Source organism: Oncorhynchus mykiss, chromosome 31 (genome assembly GCF_013265735.2).
Source record: "Oncorhynchus mykiss isolate Arlee chromosome 31, USDA_OmykA_1.1, whole genome shotgun sequence".
NCBI classification, from domain to species: Eukaryota; Metazoa; Chordata; class Actinopteri; order Salmoniformes; family Salmonidae; genus Oncorhynchus; species Oncorhynchus mykiss.
Window position 1 is genome coordinate 20,708,503 of NC_050571.1, and position 25,670 is coordinate 20,734,172.

General features: G+C 41.6%; 1 protein-coding gene across 1 annotated transcript in view; it reads left to right on the top strand.

Annotated features, from left to right (window-relative positions):
- LOC110504399 (AF4/FMR2 family member 2) overlaps positions 1 to 25,670 on the top strand; it is a 288,511-nt gene that overhangs the window by 120,763 nt on the left and 142,078 nt on the right. Inside the window, exon 5 of the mRNA XM_036970067.1 lies at positions 12,354 to 12,398. Coding sequence (XP_036825962.1) covers positions 12,354 to 12,398 — 45 coding nt within the window. The remainder of the gene's footprint in view (positions 1 to 12,353; positions 12,399 to 25,670) is intronic.

Below are 25,670 nucleotides of genomic sequence, written 5' to 3' on the forward strand. Positions count from 1 at the left end.
CAATGATCCCGTCTTCCTACTGTATAATTTGTTAATGCTGGCAGAGCTCATTACTTTACCCTGAGAGGAGTGGAGAGAGGAGAAGAGGGCTTGCTGCCTCAGCCAGGCTGTTGCTCCAGGCTTCCGGGGTATCATGCTGAATGATTAGCAAGAAAGATTAATAGTGAATTAAAGTACCTAGAGATTACACATCTCCCATCCTGCAGCCTAGCTGGGACCTCTGCTTTATGCCTGGGTGGTCATATGGGTGGGAGATCTCCCCTGCAGGACCAGCTAGCGTTCTCCCTGCCTGCTTCCCCTAGCATCTGAAGGATGTTGTGCTTTGCATGGTAATTAGGTTCCTTTGTTCCATCTGTTTGGTGGTGTAAGCGCTGGGAGCGGCTGAGGTAGGGACAGGCAGGGCTGCACGCTGAGCCCCAGGGTGAGTGCATTCTGTGGAGGAGGCTGGAGCGCAGGCTGGGCCTCTAACTCTATGTCCAGTGACTGGGCCAGTGCTCCATTTCATATTATAGGATAGGTTTGTATTACAGTATTTATTTGGGTGTTTGGATGTGTCCGTGAAGTGTTGTGTGTCTGTGAAGTGTCTAGCTGTCTGCCTGCCGGTCTGTCTGTCTGTACTGTATGTCTGTTTGTGTTTAGGATTTTCTGTCAGTCTGTTTGTGTTTGTGATTGTCTGTCTTCTTGTCTGTCTGTCTGTCTGTCTGTCTGTCTGTCTGTCTGTCTGTCTGTCTGTCTGTCTGTCTGTCTGTCTGTCTGTATGTATGTATGTATGTATGTATGTATGTATTAGAGGTCGACCGATTATGATTTTTCAACGCCGATACCGATACTGATTATTGGAGGACCAAAAAAAGCCAATACTGATTAATCAGCCGATTTTATGTTTTTAAATTTGTAATAATGACAATTACAACAATACTGAATGAACACTTATTTTAACTTAATATATGACATAAATAAAATCAATTTAGCCTCAAATAAATAATGAAACATGTTCAATTTGGTTTAAATAATGCAAAAACAAAGTGTTGGAGAAGAAAGTAAAAGTGCAATGTGTGCCATGTAAGAAAGCTAACGTTTAAGTTCCTTGCTCAGAACATGAGAACATATGAAAGCTGGTGGTTCCTTTTAACATGAGTCTTCAATATTCCCAGGTAAGAAGTTTTAAGTTGTAGTTATTATAGGAATTATAGGACTATTTCTCTCTATACCTTTTGTAATTCATTAACCTTTGACTATTGGATGTTCTTATAGGCACTTTAGTATTGCCAGTGTAACAGTATAGCTTCCGTCCCTCTCCTCGCTCCTCCCTGGGCTCGAACCAGAAACACATCGACAACAGCCACCCTCAAAGCAGCGTTACCCATGCAGAGCAAGGGGAACAACCACTCCAAGTCTCAGAGCGAGTGACGTTTGAAACGCTATTAGCGCGCACCCCGCTAACTAGCTAGCCATTTCACATCGGTTACACCAGTCTAATCCCGGGAGTTGATAGGCTTGAAGTCATAAACAGCGCAATGCTTGAAGCACAGCGAAGAGCTGCTGTCAAACGCACGAAAGTGCTGTTTGAATTAATGCTTACAAGCCTGCTGGTGCCTACCATCGCTCAGTCAGACTGCTCATCAAATCATAGACTTAGTTATAACATAATAACACACAGAAATACGAGCCTTAGGTCATTCATATGGTAGTCTCCGGAAACTATCATCTCGATAACAAGACGTTTATTCTTTCAGTGAAATACGGAACGGTTGACATCCATAAGTCTAAATAGTCTTGTTACATTGCACAACCTTCAATGCTAGGTCATAATTACATAAAATTCTGGCAAATTAGGCGGCCCAAACTGTTGCATATACACTGACTCTGCGTGCAATGAACGCAAGAGAAGTGACACAATTTCACCTGTTTAATATTGCCTGCTAACCTGGATTTCTTTTAGCTAAATATGCAGTTTTAAAAATATATACTTCTGTGTATTGATTTTAAGAAAGGCATTGATGTTTATGGTTAGGTACACATTGGAGCAACGACATCGATTATATGCAATGCAGGACACGCTAGATAAATGAGTAATATCAACCATGTGTAGTTAACTAGTGATTATGATTGATTGATTGTTTTTTATAAGATAAGTTTAATGCTAGCTAGCAACTTACCTTGGCTTACTGCATTCGCGTAACAGGCAGGCTCCTCATGGAGTGCAATGTAATCAGGTGGTTAGAGCGTTGAACTAGTTAACTGTAAGGTTTCAAGATTGAATCTCCGAGCTGACATGGTGAAAATCTGTGGTTCTGCCCCTGAACGAAGCAGTTAACCCACCGTTCGTTCCTAGGCCGTCATTGAAAATAAGAATGTGTTCTCAATTGACTTGCCTGGTTAAATAAAGATTAAATAAAGGTGTAAAAATACAATTAAAATACAAATCGGCCAAATCGGTGTCCAAAAATACCTATTTCCGATTGTTATGAAAACTTGAAATCGGCCCTAATTGATCGGCCATTCCGATTAATCAGTCGACCTCTAGTATGTATGTATGTATGTATGTATGTATGTATGTATGTATGTATGTATGTATGTATGTATGTATGTATGTATGTATGTATGTACGTACGTACGTATGTATGTATGTCTACCTACTGGTTTGCCACACTGTTGTTTGGCCTCATGGCCGGCGTCACGCTAAGCGGAGGTGGCAGGGCCTGTGCAGCGCCTGACAGGGGAGTCTCTTCCCCTCCACTCATCCCAGCTGGGTGTCTCCCTGTGTTAGTGTCCATGCCTCAGCAGCCCCACACATAGAACACTGTCCCACGGGGCCTAGGGCAGAGCAACAAGCTTGGGAAGGAAAGAGAGGAGAGAATGAGAAAGATAAAATAATTATGGATTAGCTCTAAGAGCCTCGGCAGAGTTTACGCAACGCAGCTATTTGGAGCGTAGCACAGTTCGTGCATGTCGTTTTTCATTTAAAAAATGGGTGGCTCATGCTAAGCATCTCTTCATATTTTGAAACTCAACGTATTATTCCTTACTTTGCAGTAAGGGCAGTGTTGTGTAGATATTGAAGCTGATCTGACAAGTAGTATATTTAGTAACACAACGTATTGATAACCAAATGATCTCAGCTATTTACATTTTTACCTTTATTTAACTAGGCAAGTCAGTTAAGAGCAAATTCTTATTTACAATGACTGCCTAATTCCTATTTATGCCATGTCAGACACAGCAATGAAACATTATATGTTTTGATTAAATCAACAATACAGATACAGTACCTCAGTATTTTTATAAATATACTAAGTATGCCTCCTTTATGTTTATTATGCAAAGTACATTCTCTTCTTACAATCAATTAAATCAGACAAATTTGACTCAAGACTGCCAAAGATGACCTAAACAGCAGCCACAGGCAGCCAGTAGCATTCTAAATGGACATTCCAACCTCCACACTCTACATACCCTTTTCAATGCTCACCGACGTTTTCCAACAATACCACAATTAAAAGGACAACAGAAAGATTGTTCTGTTGCACAGTGACTCACTAACATGCTTAGTTCCAGCAATTCCACAGTCCTACTTCCAGTACTCATGGCATATGCCAAATACATTTTCTACAGGATCGTTATAATCAGGTACTTCATTGAATTCAATGGGCTTCTGATTGTTTCGGTTCTCCGTTGTATTCCACATCCTCTGCTTGCTGCTTTTATTCTGGCTCAAAGATCCCTCTTTTTCCACATTGTTTTATTGTGGGAGCTGGTTTTCACACATTTAATCTGATTTCTACACTTCATTTTAAATGGCTTTTGTGAAGGTAGCACAGGCGCACTCATCTCTCATGGATACCCTGCATGCACACACTGACACCTCTCAGACGTTTCAGAACAGCAAGGGACCCTGTGAAGCATTTAACATCGTTGTGTCCTCATCATCAGATGTTTTAGAGTACCTAAGCACAGCAACAGGCAACTTTTAAAGGCTTTAGCTGCATGCTACTATATGGCAGATTACTTTCAGAAACCTGTAAAGGCTTTAGCATGCAGCTGCATCCTACTGTATAACAGATTACTTTCAGAAACCTGTAAAGGCTTTAGCATGCAGCTACATGCTACTGTATAACAGATTACTTTCAGAAACCTGTAAAGGCTTTAGCATGCAGCTGCATGCTACTGTATAACAGATTACTTTCAGAAAGTAATGAGACACCTCTTAAGATCTATAAACATATCACTCTGTCATTTACCACGTGTGTGTGCACTTGGGTGGAGTCAGATTTTTTGGAGCAAAGTGCACCTTTTGGTTACTTCGCCGGTCCATGTATATGTAGACTCCCAAATAGCAACACTCACAAAGCAGAGATTGTATTGCTCTGCCTGCCAGTAGACTGTAGGCTACTCTGCTAGCCTCTTGCTAGCTAGATAGCTAAAAACAGCAAGCAAGCCTCTTAGCTTCCCACATGGAAAATAATCAGATTTCTAAATAATATGCCCTGGCAAATATTCTTATACTTTCCAGAGTAACCTTCAACATTTTCCCAGTTTAATTTGCTGATTGAATGTATTCAGTCCCGTATTAGATCATTTAAAAAACACACATGGCTACAGCTGTTTTTACCATTTCAAAATAGCCTTGAATCACATAGTTATTACTTCTAAACAAAGCACCCTTTGAGGGGATTCTAACAAGGCTACAATGATGTTTGTTCATTGTTTGAACAGTAGCTGGTGGCAGGTATCCTAGTGGTTAGAGCGTGTTCCTCACAATAGCTGCTGTCAAATCTGTCAGGAGAGAGATCACTGAATCAGATCACTCTGTTGATCTGCCAGTTCAAAGACCTGCTTGCTGAAAGACTTTTTCAGTCTACATAGGAAACATTAGTTATTCTGTTGTACATGTTCCTCTGTATGTCTGTTAGTATGTGAGATATCTCTGCTGGGTCAAGAGTCACTCATATCACTAGGCTCTCTGTGAGATATCTCTGCTGGGTCAAGAGTCACTCATAAACTAGTCTCTCTGTGAGATATCTCTGCTATGAGACTCGAAATTGAGCTCAGGTGCAGCCTGTTTCAATTGATCATCCTTGAGATGTTTCTACAACTTGATTGGAGTCCACATGTGGTAAATTCCATTGATTGGACATGATTTGAAAAGGCACACTCCTGTCTATGTAAGGTCCCACAGTTGACAGTGCCTGTCAGAGCAAAAACCAAGCCATGATGTCGAAGGAATTGTTTGTTGAGCTCCAAGGCAAGATTGTGTCGAGGCACAGATCTGGGGAAGGGTACCAAAAAATGTCTGCAGCATTGAAGTTCCCCAAGAACACAGTGGCCTCTATCATTTTTAAATGGAAGAAGTTTGGAACCACCAAGACTCTTCCTAGAGCTGGCTGCCCAGCCAAACTAAGCAATCGGGGTAGAAGGGCCTTGGTCAAGGAGGTGACCAAGAACCTGATAGTCACTCTGACAGAAATCCAGAGTTCCTCTGTGGAGATGGGAGAACCTTCCAGAAATAGAACCATCTCTCAGCACTTCACCAATCAGGCTTTTATGGTTGAGTGGCCAGAAAGAAGCCACTCTTCAGTAAAAGTCACATGACTGCCCGCTTGGAGTTTGCCAAAAGGCACCTAAAGACTCTCAGACCACGAGAAACAAGATGCTCTGGTCTGGTGAAACCAATATTCAACTCTATGGCCTGAATGCCATGTCTGGATGAAACCTGACAGAGCTTGAGAGGATATGCAGAGAAGAATGGGAGAAACTCCCCAAATACAGGTGTGCCAAGCTTATAACGTCATATTCAGGAAGACTCAAGGCTGTAATTGCTGCCAAAGATGCTTCAACAAAGTGCTGAGTAAAGGCTTTGAATACTGACAGTTGAAGTGGGAAGTTTACATACACTTAGGTTGCAGTCATTAAAGTTGTTTTTCAACCACCCCACACATTTCTTGTTAACAAACTATAGTTTTGGCAAGTCGGTTAGGACATCTACTTTGTGCATGACACAAGTAATTGTTCCAACTATTGTTTACAGACAGATTATTTCACTTATAATTCACTGTATCACAATTCCAGTGGGTCAGAAGTTTACATCCACTAAGTTGACTGTGCCTTCAAACAGCTTGGAAAATTCCAGAAAATTAAGTCATGGCTTTAGAAGCTTCTGATAGGCCAATTGACATAATTTGGAGGTGTGCCTGGGGATGTATTTCAAGGCCTACCTTCAAACTCAGTGCCTCTTTGCTTGACATCATGGGAAAATCAAAAGAAATCAGCCAAGAAAATTGTAGACCTCCACAAGTCTGGTTCATCCTTGGGAGCAATTTCCAAACACCTGAAGGTACTATGTTCATCTGAACAAACAGTAGTATGCAAGTATAAACACCATGGGACCATGCGGCCGTCATACCGCTCAGGAAGGAGACGCGTTCTATCTCCTAGAGATGAACATACTTTGGTGCGAAAAGTGCAAATCAATCCCAGAACAACAGCAAAGGACCCTGTGAAGATGCTGGAGGAAACAGGTACAAAAGTGTCTATATCCACTGTAAAACGAGTCCTATGTCGACATAAGCTGAAAGGCCACTCAGCAAGGAAGAAGCCACTGCTCCAGAACCGCCATGAAAAAGCCAGACTACGGTTTGCAATTGCACATGGGGACAAAGATCGTACTTTCTGGAGAAATGTCCTCTGGTCTGATGAAACAAAAATAGAACTGTTTGGCCATAATGACCATCATTATGTTCGGAGGAAAAAAGGGGAGGCTTGCAAGCCGAGGGTGGCAGCATCATGTTGTGGGGGTGCTTTGCTGCAGGAGGGACTGGTGCACTTCACAAAATAGATGGCATCATGAGGTAGGAAAATTATGTGGATATATTGAAGCAACATCTCAAGACATCAGTCAGGAAGTTAAAGCTTGGTCGCAAATGGGTCTTCCAAATGGACAATGACCCCAAGCATACTTACAAAGTTGTGGTAAAATGACTTAAGGACAACAAAGTCAAGGTATTGGAGTGGCCATCACAAAGCCCTGACCTCAATCCCATGGAAAATTTGTGGGCAGAACTGAAAAATTGTGTGCAAGCAAGGAGGCCTACGAACTTGCCTCAGTTATACCAGCTCTGTCAGGAGGAATGGGTCAAAATTCACCCAACTTATTGTGGGAAGCTTGTGGAAGGCTACCCGAAACGTTTGACCCAAGTTAAACAATTTAAAACCAATGCTACCAAATACTAATTGAGTGTATGTAAACTTCTGACCCACTGGGAATGTGATGAAAGAAATAAAAGCTGAAAAAAACCATTCTCTCTACTATTATTCTGACATTTCACATTCTTAAAATAAAGTGATAATCCTAATTTACCAAATACAGGGAATTTTTACTCTGATTAAATGTCAGGAATTGTGAAGAACTGAGTTTAAGTTTATTTGGCTAAACTTACGACTTCAGCTGTATGTAAATGTGATATTTTTTTTAAAATAAAAGTTAGTAGCAAAAATGTCTAAAAACCTGTTTTTGCTTTCTCACTATGAGGTATTGTGTGTAGATTGATGAAAAAAACAACAACATTTTAATCAATTTTAAAATAAGGCTGTAACATGACAATGTGGAAAAAGTCAAAGGGTCTGAATACTTTCCAAAGGCACTGTAACTGCTGTAAAGTGCAACTTTCCTACTAGAAAACTGTCGTTGTCGATGAAGATGTATACTCAAATTGTTTCATATCACGCTTAGGTTTTTTGTGAAGACCTGCAATGGAAAACAACAAAAAATATAAAACAATTCATCTCATAGTGCATCTATTCATCTGTTTCTATATATCAGCCCATGAATGTGTCGACTATGCTATGTGATTTTCTGTGACTATCTGTGTTGTCGTTTTTTCTGTCATCTATCATGTTTTCCCCCTTGTTTGTTCATCCGTCCATTGTCAGAAGGATAGACAGATAGAAAACCCTCTGTGAGCTGCTTCTCATCTAATGTTCAAATCTACCTATTTGTTCCTGGAGCTGCTCTTCCACTTTTTAAGCACAATTTGAGCTGTTGCAGAGAGCATCAAAGCCTTGTGCCACATACATCTTATCTGTTGTTGATGTGCAGACGCTTTTCTCAACAGCTATTTCAGAGAAAACTGATTTCTGCCCCAGTAATTGCCTCTGCAATATTCCCCGGATCCGCACATCATTCAAAGGAATACGTCTTCTTTTCCCCTGAAAGCGTTCTGCAGTCTTGCAGAACGAGGTGAATGACATTTTTTCCTCCATTTTGTTCTTCTTTTTTTCCATTCTCCTGTGTCGTGACAAAAAAAAAGAACTTGGAGAGAGATTAGGGACACTTCTAGTGATATCTGCATCCGCCAATTAAAATGCATTGCTCTTTCCCTGTGAGAAAAACACCAAGCATTTTACATCAGCTATGAAACTAGCAGACAGATTAGTTTATCAAATAATATTACTTAAATCATTTTTTTTGTGTTTTTTTTAAAAACAACATGTATAGTCCCTTCATATTTATACTGGACTCCAAGTACATCATCATCAAATCAACCAACCAACCCTCTAATCTTAATTACACCTTCAGATGTCTGCAGACTAACCCATAAATCCCAGTCCATTGCAATACTATTTTGTATTTCGATGGAACCTCTATTTGTACCATTTCTACTGGGATTGCCCTAAGAATAAATACTTAAGAGTATAATTACATTTGCCATTGATTGATTGTGTTTTTTCAGACCTCCTAACAGTACTGTTTATAGGTCCATCTTAACACAGCCATTATGACTCAACAACCACTCCTGAGAGGTTTAATGCTTTAATATTTCATCGTTTTAACCCTCCAAACTCATGTTCATGATATGAATAGGCCCTTTTTAACTTTGTCTGGTTTGCCATGCCACATAAAATTGAATATTTTTTTCTCACATGAATAGAAGCATGTTAAATTCATCAAAATACACAATGAACTGCTTTAGTGTGATTAAAACTTGTCAGTGGTCACCAGTTGTAACACTGAGCTGCACAATATTCACTATTGGATCCTCTGTGTTTTTCGATCCCTCATGATTTTAGAATTCTGCATACACTTTACAGTCCATACTCTGTCCACACAAATGGTTTTTAACATGGAATTTTAGAGAATTAGATCTGAAAGCATTTCTCATTTGTATTTTACATTGGCCATGGGCCCATGCTATTCTGGAACACTGGCATCTTGCAAAGCTTTTATTCCCATGGGAAATTTGCCTATATCAGAGAAATCATTTGTAAGCCCAATGCCCATTCAATCTGACTGGAATGGCAGGTACATAGAGAACCCTGCCTGAGTGAGGAAATAAGATCTCAGCTGGATAGTTCTGTTCCAGTCGTTTTCTAAAATAACTTGGGGGAATATAAGAAATGAAGGTGACTCCTTGCTTTAATGCGGCTGTAAACACACTTCTCAACCCATTGGAAATGCCTTTGTCAAATGCTATCTGAAATTCCACAATTTATGTCAGCCAGCCGGCTGCACTGTGACTGCTGCTCTTTGTTTTATCTCAGCCGACTCCCATTAGCTCCAATATCAAAACCATGACATAAACACTGCATTAAGAACCCAGATATCTGTCACATCTGACTTGATCCCGACAAGCCCAAGCCTCTCAGAGCGGGTGTAAACAGTTTGTCACTGAACTGGGATGCCTCTTTATATCGTTGACATTTGGTGTTCATTCCAGAGGCAGAAGAAGAAAGCAGACGTAGAGAACCTGCGAGAGTCATGCCTGGATTCTAAATGGGGTTCACCACAGGTGACAGGGATATGAACCCCGGTGTGGCTGTAATAAGCTGTGCCTCTGTATCTTCTATTAGACAGAGGACAATGGTAGAGAACGTTCTGATTAGGGCTCATCTGTTGGTTACTATGGGAACAGGATATTATGTACTGGTGGTTTAGCTAACAGGACGTTTATGTCTGTATGTGAGGCTTGTTTACAAAGCTCCTACAGACTCCATCTCCTCTTGTGGGATCTGGGATGAATTAGGATGCCTTCAGTCTGCCGTTGACTGGCACTGTGCAGCGTGGCTCAGTCATAAACACACAGACACGAACAGTCAAGCACTAATATCACCTGAGAGGAATACCAGTGAAATATAGATGGTATTATTAGTTTTACTAATTAGCTATTTGATGTAGTAGTTAAACAATGCATTATGCCATTATGTGTGTTATAATTGCTTTCTGTCATGGTTTTTTGATACTCAGAATGAAATAGAACTTGTACTTTGCAGAGATGCATATTCATAAAACCACAATATATCATTTCCAACTATAGATTCTTACTGTGGATGTTTTCTTGCATGTAGTTTAGCAGCTTTTCAACACAGATCACACCATTGTGTAAAATAGAGGCAGAGAGGGGTAGCGGCAGTAGGAGGGCTGTGGAAAAACATGACAGATCAACAAATGGCATCGGGAGTGTCTGGGGGATGATGCTGTGTGTAGCTACCCAGCTCCATGCAGCCTGAGGTGGATAAAGCCCAGCTCTGCTCTCTCCATCACTCTTCTCCCCACTCCTCACTGCTACCCACTACCCCGGACCCTCTCCTCAGACCCACTGACCTTTCCAGTGTCAGCATGCCCCCAGTCATACCCGGGTTGAGCTGATGTCACTAGTAGAGCAGAGCAGACTGTGGGAGCCAGCCAGTCAGCCAGGGTCCCATGTGGCTCTGTAGGTGGTATGGTATAATGAGCCAGCCCAGAGATCAACTATAGGACATACTGTAGCCTACACACACCCACAGACACACAGCCCGTTCCAGGTCTAGGATTTATCTGATCCAGTCCTGGCCCGTTCCAGTTCTAGGATTTATCTGACCCAGTCTTGGCACGTTCCAGGTCTAGGATTTATCTGACTCTGTCTTGGCCAGTGCTTGTCCGCTCCAAGTCTGCTGTGTGTCTGGGCTGAGGGGGTGAGAGAGGGATAGCTGTTGGCTGGCTGGCACGGCCTGATTACCAATGCTCCATTTGTGAGCATTGAAGAGCGATGTCATCCCCTATCAGTCATCTCTTAGACTTGAATAGCTAGGTCTATCTGTCCCCTATCAGTCATCTCTTAGACTAGAATAGCTAGGCCTATCTGTCCCCTAGCAGTCATCTCTCAGACTACAATAGATAGGCCTATCTGTCCCCTAGCAGTCATCTCTCAGACAGAATAGCTAGGCCTATCTGTCCCTTAGCAGTCATCTCTCAGACTAGAATAGCTAGGCCTATCTGTCTCCTATCAGTCATCTCTCAGACAGATTAGCTGATTAGCTAGGCCTATCTGTCCCTTAGCAGTAATCTCTCAGACAGAATAGCTAGGCCTATCTGTCCCCTAGCAGTCATCTCTCAGACTAGAATAGCTAGGCCTATCTGTCCCTTAGCAGTCATCTCTCAGACTAGAATGTCTAGGCCTATTTGTCCCCTAGCAGTCATCTCTCAGACAGACGAGATAGGCCTATCTGTCCCCTAGCAGTCATCTCTCAGACAGACTAGATAGGCATATCTGTCCCCTAGCAGTCATCTCTCAGACAGACTAGATAGGCCTATCTGTCCCCTAGCAGTCATCTCTCAGACTAGAATAGCTAGGCCTATCTGTCCCCTAGCAGTCATCTCTCAGACTAGATAGGCCTATCTGTCCCCTAGCAGTCATCTCTCAGACTAGAATAGCTAGGCCTATCTGTCCCCTAGCAGTCATCTCTCAGACATGCTAGATAGGCCTATCTGTCCCCTAGCAGTCATCTCTCAGATAGAATAGCTAGGCCTATCTGTCCCCTAGCAGTCATCTCTCAGACTAGAATAGCTAGGCCTATCTGTCCCCTAGCAGTCATCTCTCAGACTAGAATAGCTAGGCCTATCTGTCCCCTAGCAGTCATCTCTCAGACTAGAATAGCTAGGCCTATCTGTCCCCTAGCAGTCATCTCTTAGACAGAATAGCTAGGCCTATCTGCACTTAAATAATAAATAACACTCAATAAGTGTTGTCTGAATATATCACATATTCTGGGGGTTATCGTCTTTCTTTTATTCTTTACATGTTTAGTCAGTTAGCAGACGCTCTTATCCAGAGCAACTTACAGGAGAAATTAGGGTTAAGTGCCTTGCTCAAGAGCACATCAACATATGTTTCACCCTAGTCAGCTCGGGGATAAGAACCAGCGACCTTTCGAATTCTGGCCCAACACTCTTAACCTCTAGACTACCATCTATTAGTTGAGATGGTCTTTAGTTTACCATTATGTATTTTGGCTACCTTTAGGCTACTCTCTTTGAAACTATCTGGTGCCTTTTCTTCCTCTCTGTCTAACAACAGCCTTTTTCTTCTGTGTGTCTGCAGGTCGGCCTGTCCAGTGACTCCAGCTGTGTGGAGGAGATTCTACGGGTAAGTTAGATTCGCTTCCTTTCCCTGCCCTCCGTTAATTACACCTGATTATGCCTCAGATACTGTTAATTACACCTGGTTACGCCTCAGATACTGTTAATTACACCTGGTTACGCCTCAGATGCTGTTTGCACACAAAGCCACTTATCCACCCAGGCAGAGAGAAAAAAGAAAGGCTTCTGTGATCCTATTATAATGGGCCCTTGTGTTCTAATACGAATCTGATCAAATTCATCAAGGGTTGTTGCTGGCTAGCACATTTAGATCCTCTAAAATGGCTGTGTGAAAAGTGCTTAGACTTTCTTCAATGCCGAGACGCGCTCTTTTGTTTAGAAATCCATTCTGTGCATAATAGCCTGTACAGAATTTGAATGTAAAGGGGACTGGGTCCATGTGAACTGAAAAGTACATTTCCTTCTTGTATTCTTAGATGCAAACATATAGGCTGCCTTTTCTGTGAACTTTGACCTTTGTAGCAGGTGCTGATTCACTCCATGTGATCTGACCTGTAATTACACTCTTCGGATAAGTGTTCCAAAAGAGTTCTTCAGTTGTCCCCATAGGATAATCCATTTTTGTTCCTTGTAAAACCCAGAATGGTTCTACCTGGTTCTACCTTTCAGGTTCTACATAGCACCTTCTTTTCTAAGAGTGTAGATGAAGAGTGACATACAGGTGAGTTCCCAGAGTGACAGGCCACAAGGTTTAATATTTTCCCGGTATTTTATAAATGTTCCATTCCGAGAATAAATCACTTTTCTACCAGGAAGTGTAATTTTAAAGTATACATAGCACATAAATATAAGCCTAATGATAGTGCCTTTATCCTATATATATATAGCCTATGACAACGTTTCCCAAACTCAGTCCTTGGACTCCAAGAGCTAAGGAGCGTTTTTTAAAGAGAGAGGCCAGGTGTATTGAGCAAGAGACAGAGGCTATAAGTTAGAAGCTTATGCATAGTCCATCATTCATTAGCTAAATATAAGGCTAATACTACATTTCATTTATTTCCTGAAATAGGTAGGTTAGGACGTCTACACTGAGTGTACAAACCATTAGGAACACCTGCTCTTTCCATGACTTAGTCTGACTGACCAGGTGAATCCAGGTGAAAGCTAAGATCCCTTATTGATGTCGCTTGTTAAATCCACTTCAATTAGTGTAGATGAAGGGAAGGAGGTTAAATAAGGATTTGTAAGCCTTGAGATAGTTGAGACATGGATTCTGTATGTGTGTCATTCAGAGGGGGAATGGGCAAGACACATTTAGGTTGTTCTGAGGGCAAAAGGGAGTGCAACTCAATATTAGGAAGGTATATACAGTGCATGTTTTCCACATCAATCTACCCACAATACCCCATAATGACAAAGACAACAGGTTTTTAACCCTTTTTGCTCATTAAAAAAAAATATAAAACTGAAATATCAAATAATGTATTCAGACCCTTTACTCAGTACTTTGTTGAAGCACCTTTGGCAGTGATTACAGCCTGGAGCCTTCTTCCATACAACCTTGGCACATAGTTTCTCTCATTCTTCTCCCATATCTCCCAGAGATATTTGATCAGGTTCAAGTCCGGGCTCTGGCTGGGCCACTCAAGGACATTAAGAGACTTGTCCAGAAGCCACTCCTGCGTTGTCTTGGCTGTGTGCTTCAAGCGGTCTGAATCCTTTCCGAAGGTCTAATACAGGGGAAATTACAACACAAGATATATAAAATGGCTGAGTATATTCACAGTCCCCTTTGTGCATTAAGGTGTTCTTTTATATTGTTTGTATTGCCAGTTTGAGTTACCTGGGGTGGCAGAGAGTTCCATGCAGTCATGGATCAATTAAATACTCTGCATTTCCCAGCCTCTGTTCTGGACCTGGGGACTTTGAAGAGACCTCTGGTTGCATGTCTTGTACAGATCAGTGTCCAAACTATGTGCCAACTGCTTGAACAGGCAGTTTGGCACCTTCACCACCTCAATTATTATAATTTTTAAGACCAAATTATTTTTTACAATGACGGCCTAGGAACAGTGGGTTAACTGCCTTGTTCAGTGGCGGAACGACAGATTTTTACCTTGTCAGCTCGGGGATTCAATCCACTAACCTTTCGGTTACTGGCCCAACGCTCTAACCACTAGGCTGCCTGCCGCCCCCATCAATACCTCGCACAAAGACTAATAGTGAAGCAGTTTCAGCACCACAATGGACGTAACTCGGATCTTTCTGAATGTGAGGCCTACATAGCAAAGCCGTTGGTTAGGCATCACATAAAAATGTTTTTGATCAGCTAGGGCAGAGCAGGCTAGGGCTCGTGGTTGGAATATCCATTACAGTGTGTAATGCAGCCTAGTTGAAATTACACCATCCCAGCAGCTATTTTAGAAATATATTGTTGCTCTGTGCTTCTCCGAGCGTGCACTTCATAGCCAATAGCCTATGTATCATTTGATTGAGACCACACTAAATAGCCTTCTCCGAGCGTGCACTTCATAGCCAATAGCCTATGTATCATTTGATTGAGACCACACTAAATAGCCTTCTCCGAGCGTGCACTTCATAGCCAATAGCCTATGTATCATTTGATTGAGACCACACTAAATAGCCTTCTCCGAGCGTGCACTTCATAGCCTATAGCCTATGTATCATTTGATTGAGACCACACTAAATAGCCTTCTCCGAGCATGCACTTCATAGCCAATAGCCTATGTATCATTTGATTGAGACCACACTAAATAGCCTTCTCCGAGCATGCACTTCGTAGCCTATAGCCTATGTATCATTTGATTGAGAACACACTAAATAGCCTTTAGGCACACTTTTTATTGCACGCCCAGCAGAGAATCAGAGATGAGGGACAGTATCGGGCACACATCAATATATAGCCTAATAAGCAAATCCTTCTAAAACACTGAGCAATATAGACATTTCATTAATTGCAAATTGCATGACCCTCCCCTGGACGAGATTTTAAAATAAAATAAAAAATATATATATATATATATATATATATATATATATATATATATATATATATATATACTAAACCCTCCACTTGACTGAAATTGAAATGACATGACCCTCCCCCATTTTCCTCCAGGTATCCATTACGCACATTTAGATCCATCTCTAAATTAGACCATTTCATCCACTTATAAAAACACAACATCGCTATCAAAAAATATGATTGGAGATATGGACTACCCTGCTAGCATACAGTCAGTGCTCTGCCTGTCCTTTCCAACCTCCTTGCTCTGCTTGCTCAGCCTGTCCGGTTCTTGGGAGTTTTTCGCTTTAAATCACTTCACCTGACGGCCATATTGCCGGTTGCCCGGCAACTGTTATTTTACATCATCACCCTCCCAGAGGGTTCTATATTTGACAGGTTCACATAACTCAGCCGCTCGGTCGCTCGTTCGGGGGGGAAGTTCATAGTCCTCTACTGGTTTTCCGTGACGTTTCTACAGTACTACCGTTGCCAGAGGCGATGGAGAGGCTGCACTGCTTTATGACTGGAAGTCAGTCGCCATAGTGATGCTTCATTGGCAGGTACCAAACACACCCCAGCCTCCTCAGCCATACAAGCGTATCAGTGAGTATCCCAAACTCCCTGTTATAACCCTGCACTAAAGCCCTCCCAGCATCTCTATTCTCTGTGACTTAGGGTTGAACCGGGTTACTAAGACTTAACGGGATTTCCCACCCAAACCCACTCCTCTTTCCCGGGATAAATAAGAGAAAGTGGTAAATTATAAAACAAAATATTTTTATGAACTGCATGGCGTGAAATGGAACTGTTAAATTATTTGCAATGTCTAAATCTGGCTTCTCTAAGGCCTTCTCTCTGCTCTCTGTATGATCAATCATCAACGCTCAGGTTGGGGTCAGACATCCAATCTCAGTATGGAGTGCAGTTCACAATGCATGTAGACCTATCATCTCATCATGGTAACTTTTTTCTTTCTGACAGGTAGGCCTAAATTTGCTGCAGCATATGCTACAGTATTATAAGGACTGAATGTGCTTCTAATTTACACATCTCCATCTGGAGATCATTTTCTAATTGTAAAGATTTTTTTTTAAATTGCAGCTGCAGTTTTAAAAGTCTATCACTCAAATATCACTGCTTTAAATCAGGGGTGTCAAACTCATTCCATGGAGAGCCTGGTCTCTGCAGGTTTTTGTTTTTTAAGACCTTGACAACCAGGTGTGGGGAGTTCCTTACTAATTACTGACCTTATTTCATCAATCAAGTACAAGGGTGGAGCAAAAACCTGCAGACACTCAGCCTTGAGTTTAGCACATTTCCTTTGTGAGCACTCTCTTGCAGTCTTTCTCTCTCTTCATCAATTCCATTCAAACTGCATCCAAGATAGATAATCCTCTTCAAGATTGATATCCAGTGCATTCAGAAAGTATTCAGACCCCTTCCCATTTTCCACATTTTGTTACGTTACAGCCTTATTCTAAAATAGACTAAATACACATGTTTACTCATCAATCTACACACAACGACATAGTGAAAACAGGTTTTTAGAAAGGTTTTAAAATGTATTATTTACATAAGTAATCAGACCCTTTGCTGTGAGACTTGAAATTGAGCTCAGGTGCATCCTGTTTTCATTGATCATCCTTGAGATGTTTCTACAACATGATTGGAGTCCACATGTGGTAAATACAATTTATTGGACATGATTTGGAAAGGCACACACCTGTCTCTATAAGGTCCCACAGAGCTGAAACCAAGCCATTAGGTTGAAGGAATTGTCTGTAGAGCTCTGAGACAGGATTGTGTCGTGGCACAGGTCTGGGGGAGGGTACCAAAAAATGTATGCAGTATTGAAGGTCCCAAAGAACACAGTAGCCTCCATCATTCTTAAATTAAAGAGGTTTAGAACCACCAAGACTTTTCGTAGAGCTGGCCGCCCAGCCAAACTGAGCAATCGGGGGAGAAAGGCCTTGGTCAGAGAGGTGACCATGAACCCAAACAGAACTCCAGGAATCATCTGTGGAGATGTGCGAACCTTCCAGAAGGACAACAATCTGTGCAGCACTCCACCAATCTGGCCTTTATGGTAGAGTGGCCAGAGAGAAGCCCCTCCTCAGCAAAATTCACCTACCTGACAGCCTGTTTAGAGTTTACCTAAAGGACTCTCACACCATGAGAAACAAGAATCTCTGGTCTGAAGAAACCGAGATTGAACTCTTTTGCCTGAATGCCAAGCGTCACGCCTGGAGGAAACCTGACACAATCACTAAGGTGAAGCATGGTGGTGGCAGCATCATGCTGTGGGGATGTTTTTCAGCGACAGGGATGGGAGAGTAGTCAGGATTGAGGCAAAGATTAATGGAGCAGAGTACAGAGAGATCCTTGACGAAAACCTGCTCCAGAGCACTCAGGACCTCAGACTGGTGCGAAGGTTCACCTTCCAACAGGACGACACAAAGCACACAGCCAAGACAACACAAGAGTGACTTCGGGACAAGTCTCTGAATGTCTTTGAGTGGCCCAGCCAGAGCCCAGACGTGAACCCGATCAAACATCTCTGGACAGACTAGCTGTGAAATAGCTGAAAAAAGCTGTGCAGCAACGTTCTCCATCCAATCTGACAGAGCTTGAGAGGATCTGCAGAGAAGGTACTTCATCAAAATACTGAGTATAGGGTCTGAATACATACAGTTGAAGTCGGAAGTTTACATGCACTTAAATGTTTCCAACAATTGTTTACAGACAGATTATTTCACTTATAATTCACTGTATCACAATTCCAGTGGGTCAGAAGTTTACATACACTAAGTTGACTGTGCCTTTAAATAGCTTGAACAATTCCAGAAAATGATGTCATGGCTTTAGAAGCTTCTGATAGGCTAATTGACATCATTTAAGTCAATTGGAGGTGTACGTGTGGATGTATTTCAAAGCCTACCTTCAAACTCAGTGCCTATTTGCTTGACATCATGGGAAAATCTAAAGAAATCAGCTAAGACCTCAGAAACATCTTGTAGACCTCCACAAGTCTGGTTCATCCTTGAGAGACAATTTCAAATGCCTGAAGGTACCACATTCATCTGTACAAACAGTAGTATGCAAGTATAAACACCATGGGACCACGCAACCATCAGGAAGGAGACGCATTCTGTCTCCTAGAGATGAACGTACTTTGGTGTAAAAAGTGCAAATCAATCCCTGAACAGCAGCAAAGGACCTTGTGAAGATGCTGGAGGAAACATGTACAAAAGTATCTATATCCACAGTTAAACGAGTCCTATATTGGCATAACCTGAAAGGCCGCTCAGCAAGGAAGAAGGCACTGCTCCAAAACCACCATAAAAAAGCCTGACTGTGTTTTGCAACTTCACATGGGGACAAAGATCATACTTTTTGGAGAAATGTCCTCTGGTCTGAACTGGCCATGATGACCATCATTATGTTTGGAGGAAAAAGGGGGAGGCTTGCAAGCCAAAGAACACCATCCCAACCGTGAAGCATGGTAGTGGCAGCATCATGTTGTGGGGGTGCCTTGCTGTAGGAGTGACTGGGGCACTTCACAAAATAGATGGCATCATGAGGGTGGAAAATGATGTGGACATATTGAAGCAACATCTCAAGACATCAGTCATGAAGTTAAAGCTTGGTCCCAAATGAGTCTTCCAAATGGACAATGACCCCAAACACTCTTCCAAAGTTGTGGCAAAATGGCTTAAGGACAACAAAGTCAAGGTATTCAGAGTGGCCATCACAAAGCCATGACCTCAATCACATAGAAAATGTGCGGGCAGAACTGAAAAAGCATGTGCGAGCAAGGAGGCCTAAAAAACTGACTCAGTTACACCAGCTCTGTCACTAGAAATGGGCCAAAATTCACCCAACTTATTGTGGGAAGCTTGTGGAAGGCTACCCGAAACGTTAGACCCAAGTTAAACAATTTAAAGGCAATGCTACCAAATTCTATTTGAGTGTATGTAAACTTCTGACCCACTGGGAATGTGGCTGAAATAAATCATTCTCTCTACTATTATTCTTTCACATTCTTAAAATAAAGTGATGATCCTAACTGACCAAAGACAAGGTATGTTTACTCTGATTAAATGTCAGAAATGGTGAAAAACTGAGTTTAAATGTATTTGGCTAATGTGTATGTAAACTTCCGACTGTTTGTATGTATGTACATGTAAACGTGATATTTAAAAAATAATAATAAAAATAATAATTTAGCAAAAATGTATTTGTCATTATGGGGTATTGTGTGTAGATTGATGAGGGAAAAAGCTATTTAGTCAATATTAGAATAAGACTGTAATGTAACAAAATGTGGAAAAGGTCAAGGGGTCTGAATACTTGTCGAAGGCCCTGTAGATGTTGTGTGCATGTACTGATATGTAAGCTATGTGTGACGTTTTAAATGTATGTATTTCCGTCCTTGACTAATAATGTTCTGTACTATGTATGATGTCATGTTTCATGTCGACCCCAGGAAGAGTAGCCAATGCGTTTGCAGCGGCTAATGGGGATCCTAATAAATACCAAATACCAAACTTGAATCAGCAGCTGCGGCACAAACAATAAGAAATAGGCAGCTCATGTTGCTGACAATAGGCATAATTCATTTTATTCCGACTTTACTAACAACAGCAACAGGGCTTTGTGTTGGATCTTATTTCTTCCTATTTAAAACTCATTTTCGGGAAAATGTCAAGCTGTTTAACTTTTTATGGCTGCAGGGGCATTTCGCTACACTCGCATTAACATCTGCTAACCATGTGTATGTGACAAATAAAATTAGATTTGATTTGATTTATTGAGTAGCTTGGATGAAAGGTGCCCAGAGTAAATGGCCTGCTCCTCAGTCTCAGTTGCTAATATATGCATAGTATTATTATTATTGGATAGAAAACACTCTGAAGTTTCTAAAACTGTTTGAATGATGTTTGTGAGTATAACAGAACTCATATGGCAGGCAAAAAGCTGAGAAGAAATCCAAACAGGAAGTGAGAAATCTGAGGTTGGTATATATTCAACCCAGGCCCTATTGATTTCACATTGGGATATGAATGAAGTTGCACTTCCTAGGGCTTCCACTAGATGTCAACCGTCTTTAGAAACTTGATGAATGAGGCTTCTACTGTGTTGTGGGACTGAATAAGAGCTGAATGAGTCAGGTTACTGGCAGAGAGCCATTTCCTGGTCATGCGCATTCCACATGATATCGCCCTGTGTTTCGTTGCTCCTCTAGACACAAAGGAATTCTCCGGTTGGAACTTTATTGAGGATTTATGATAAAAACATCCTAGTGATTGATTCTATACTTAGTTTGAAATGTTTGTTCGACCTGTAATATACTTTTGGATGTTTTTGTCCGAAGTTTTTGTGCGAAGTAATGCACAAGCGTTTGGATATGTGTACCTAACGCGCTAACAAAAGTAGCTACTTTGACATAAATAATGGACATTATCGAACAAATCAAGCATTTATTGTGGAACTGCGATTCCTGGGAGTGCATTCTGATGAAGATCATCAAAGGTAAGGGAGTATTTATGATGTGATTTCTGGTTTCTGTTGACTCCAACATGGCGGCTAATTTGATTATTTTTCTGTCTCAGATTATTTTATGGTTTGCTTTTTCCATAACGTTTTTTTGACTTCTGACACAGCGGTTGCATTAAGGGGAGGTATATCTATAATTCCATGTGTATGACTTGTATTATCATCTACATTTATGATGAGTATTTCTGTTGAATCGATGTGGCTATGCAAAATCACTCTATGTTTTTGGAACTAGTGAATTCAACGCACCAATGTAAACTCAGATTTTTTTATATAAATATGAACTTTATCAAACAAAATATACATGTATTGTGTAACATGAAGTCCTATGAGTGTCATCTGATGAAGATCATCAAAGGTAAGTGATTAATTTTATCTCTATTTGTGCTTTTTGTGACTCCTCTCTTTGGCTGGAAATTGGCTGTGTTTTTCTGTGGCTTGGTGATGACCTAACATAATCATTTGTGGTGCTTTTGCTGTAAAGCCTATTTGAAATCGGACACTGTGGTGGGATTAACAACAATATTAACTTTAAAACGGTATAAGATATAAGAACGGTATAGGATGTTTGAGGAATTTTAATTATGATATTTCTGTTGTTTTGAATTTGGCACCCTGCACTTTCACTGGCTGTTGTCATATCACCCCGTTAACGGGATTGCAGCCCTAAGAAGTTTAATAAATAAGAGGTAGGCCTACCTGTTTGACAGAATAAATTATCCTATAGGCTGATATATCCATACATACATATTGTCAGTCAATTCCTCCACCCACCATGCACTCTTTATATAGCCTACTTCTGTGTCAGTGAAGGGATGTTAACCTCTCTAGGGTATGTGGGACGCTAGCGTCCTATCTGGCCAACATCCAGTGAGGTTGCAGAGCGCCAAATTAAATTACAGAAATGCTCATTATAAAAATTCAGAAAACAAAACATATTTTACATAGGTTTAAAGATTAACTTCTTGTTAAACCAACCACAGTGTCATATTTATAAAATGCTTTTCGGCGAAAGCATACCTAGCCCAGAACATACCTAGCCCAGAACAAAGCCCAGTTGACAAATTATTACAAACAGTAACCAGCCAAGCAGAAGCATTACAAAACTCAGAAATAGAGATAAAATTAATCCCTTACCTTTGATGATCTTCATATGGTGGCAATCAGAAGACATTCATTTACTCAATATGTGTTCCTTTTGTTCAATGAAGTCTCTTTATATCCAAAAACCTCTGTTTTGTTAGTGCGTTTTCTTCAGTAATCCACAGGCTCAAACTTAGTTAAAACAATCAGACAAAAAAACAATGCGTCACGTTAGGGTCCACTCGTTCAGACTGGTCTTACTCCCTCGTTTATAAGAATACAAGCCTGAAACGATTTCTAAAGACTGTTGACATCTAGTGGAAGGCATAGGAACTGCAAATGGAGTCCTAAGTCAATGGATACTGTAATGGCATTGAATAGAAAACTACAAAACCAACAAAAAAACTACTTCCTGAATGGATTTTTCTCAGGTTTTCGCCTGCTAAATCAGTTCTGTTATACTCAAAGACACTATTTTAACAGTTTTGGAAACTGTAGAGTGTTTCCTATCCAAATCTACCATCTATATACATATCATATCTTCTGGGCCCGAGTAGCAGGCCGTGTAAATCTCTCTACCCTAGAGAGGTTAAGTTAAATTAAATCCAAGACTCAAATTGATTGGATATGAGAGTGTATGCCATAGGCCTACTTTTTATTAAAGAAAATGGCCATCCATTTTCATTTCAGAGGGGTCCGACTTTCTCCAGGTAAGCCTTATTATAAGTCCTTTAGTATTTGGTAAATCCTCAACCCTTTCTACAGTTCCTTTAGAAAGTATTCACACCCCTTTACTTTTTACACATTGTGTTCTGTTACAGGCTGAATTTAAAATGGATTCAATTGAGATTGTGTGTCATTGGCCTACACACAACACCTCATAATAAGTGGAGTTATGTTTTTAGAAATGTATACAAATTAATAAAAATGTAAAGCTGAAATGTCTTGAGTCAATCTCTGTACTCCACACATACAATTATCTGTATGGTCCCTCAGTCGAGCAGGGAATTTCAAACAGAGGTTCAACCACAAAAAACAGGAAGGTTTTCCAATGCCTCGCAAAGAAGGCTATTATAGATTATAGCACCTATTGGTAGATGGACATTGAATTCCCTTTGAGCATGATGAAGTCATACATTACACTTTGGATGGTGTATCAATACACCCAGTTACTACAAGATACAGGCGTACTTTCTAACTCAGTTGCCGGAGAGGAAGGAAACTGCTCAGGGATTTCAGCATGAGGCCAATGGTTTAAAACAGTTATAGAGTTTAATGGCTGTGATAGTAAAGAACTGAGGATGGATCAACAACATTGTAGTTACTCCACAATACTAACCTAATTGACAGAATGACCAGAAGAAAGGAGTTGTTCAGGTTAGAATAATTAAGGAAAGGGAGCTAAGCACAGGCAAAGTCCTAGACCTAAACTTGATTTTGTCTGGTTTCCACCAGACACTGTGAGATGAATTCAACTTTCAGCAAGACAATAACCTGAAACACAAGGCAAAATATACACTGGAGTTGCTTATCAAGACATCATTGAATGTTCCTGGGTGGCCGAGTTACAGTTTTGACTTAAATTGTCTTGAAAATCTATAGCAAGATGTGAAATTGACTGTCTAGCAATGATCAACAACCAACTTGACAGAGCTTGAAGAATAATGTGCAAATATTTTATAATCCAAGTGTGCAAAGCTATAAGAGACTTACCCAGAAAGACTCACAGCTGTACTCGCTGTCAAAGGTGATTCGAACATGTATTGACTCAGGGGTGTAAATTGTTATGTAAACAATATATTTCGGTATTTCATTTTCAATCAATTTGCCCCCCCAAAAATATATGTTTTCACTTTGTCATTATGAGGTACTGTGTGTAGATGGGTAAGAAAAAAAATGAAATTGAATCCATTTTGAATTCAGGCTTTAACACTATAAAATGTGGAATAAAATGAGGAATTGATACTTTCTAAAGGCACCGTACCTCTTCCAATTCAATTAGCTAAAAAAAAAGTGAATAATGACAACATTTGTTTTGTGTGACTACAGTGACAGCGATAAAACACAAAAATAGAGACACTTTCTAATTGAGCGAGGCATCTACAAGGACACCCCGCCGGCCCTGCTTCAGTTTGGTCATTATAATTGAAAGCAATGCCTTCTAAAATAAATAACATGCCTCGCACGATCGCCTTTGGCAAAGCTGAGTTTGTAGGAGAGAGAGAGGTCTTGTCTACACTTGACACTTACATGCGACTTCTGCTCTCAGAATACGAATATCGCATTGAAAAGACTGGTTGTCACGCACTGACCTTAAAGAGCTTTTTATGTCTCTATTTTGGTTTGGTCAGGGTGTGATTTGGGTGGGTATTCTATGTTCTATTTTCTATGTTTTAGTTTTTCCGCGTATGGTTCTAAATCAGGGACAGCTGTCTATCGTTGTCACTGATTGGGAATCATACTTAGGCATCCTTTTTCCCTTTTGTGTTTGTGGGAAGTTATCTTTGTTAGTGGCACTTAGCCCTGTTAAGCGTCACGGTTGTTTCTTTGTTTCTTGTTTTGTCGGCGACAGTATAATAAAAGTCAAATGCACGCTCACCACGCTGCACCTTGGTCTCCTTCTGACGACGGCCGTGACAGAACTTCCCACCAACAAGGGACCAAGCAGCTTGGTGAAAGGGACTCCTGGACATGGGAGGAGATCCTGGATGGTAAGGGACCCTGGAGGCAGGCTGGGGAGTTCCGCCGTCCAAGGGAGGATAATCTCCTCAGCGAAGGAGGAGCGGCGGCGATATGAGGAGGCAAGTCAGCAATGCAGCCACGAGAGGCGGCCCCAAACATTTTTGGGGGGAGGCACATGGGGAAATTGACGGAGTCAGCTAATAGACCTGAGCCAACTCCCCGTGCTTACCGTGGGGAGAGGGTGACTAGTCAGGCACCAGGTTATGCAGCTCTGCGCCGTGTGTCTCCAGTGCGCTCTCTGCAAGCTTCCTGCAGTTGGCGTGCGAGTTGGAATTCAGCCAGGAGGGATTGTGCCGGCTCAGCGCTCCTGGTCTCCGGTGCGTTTCTTCGGCCCGGGTTATCCTGTGCCAGCTCTACGCATGGTATCTCCAGTTCGCCAGGAGAACCCAGTGCGGCCTGTTCCAGCTCATCGCACGTGCCGGGCTAAAGTGGGCATGCAGCCAAAAGGAGAGGTGCACATGTTAAGCACCAGATCTACAGTGCTCCCCCACATCCCGGTTCATCCTGTGCCTGCTCCCAGAACCAGGCCTCCTGTATCTCTCCCCAGCCTGGTGGGCCCTGTGGCAGCCCCACGCACCAGGCTGTCTATACGTCTCCTCCCATCAGTGAGGATCCACAGTCAGGGGCCCGCAACGAGGGTTCCCAGTCCGGGGCCCGCAGCGAGGGTGCCCAGTCCAGGGTCCGCAGCGAGGGTGCCCAGTCCGGGGCCTGCAGCGAGGGTCCCCAATAGAGCACAAAGGAATTTCTTCTACCTCACAGAACTTGAGGTACGAACAAATTTCATGTTCCGGAGAAAGTATAAAAGATCGGTGAAGAATCCAGCTACAAACTGGTCCGTTTGTTACAACTTGGGGAAGCTCATGGGAGACCATGGCCACATTACCATAATGCTGTTTATATAATAGCCTC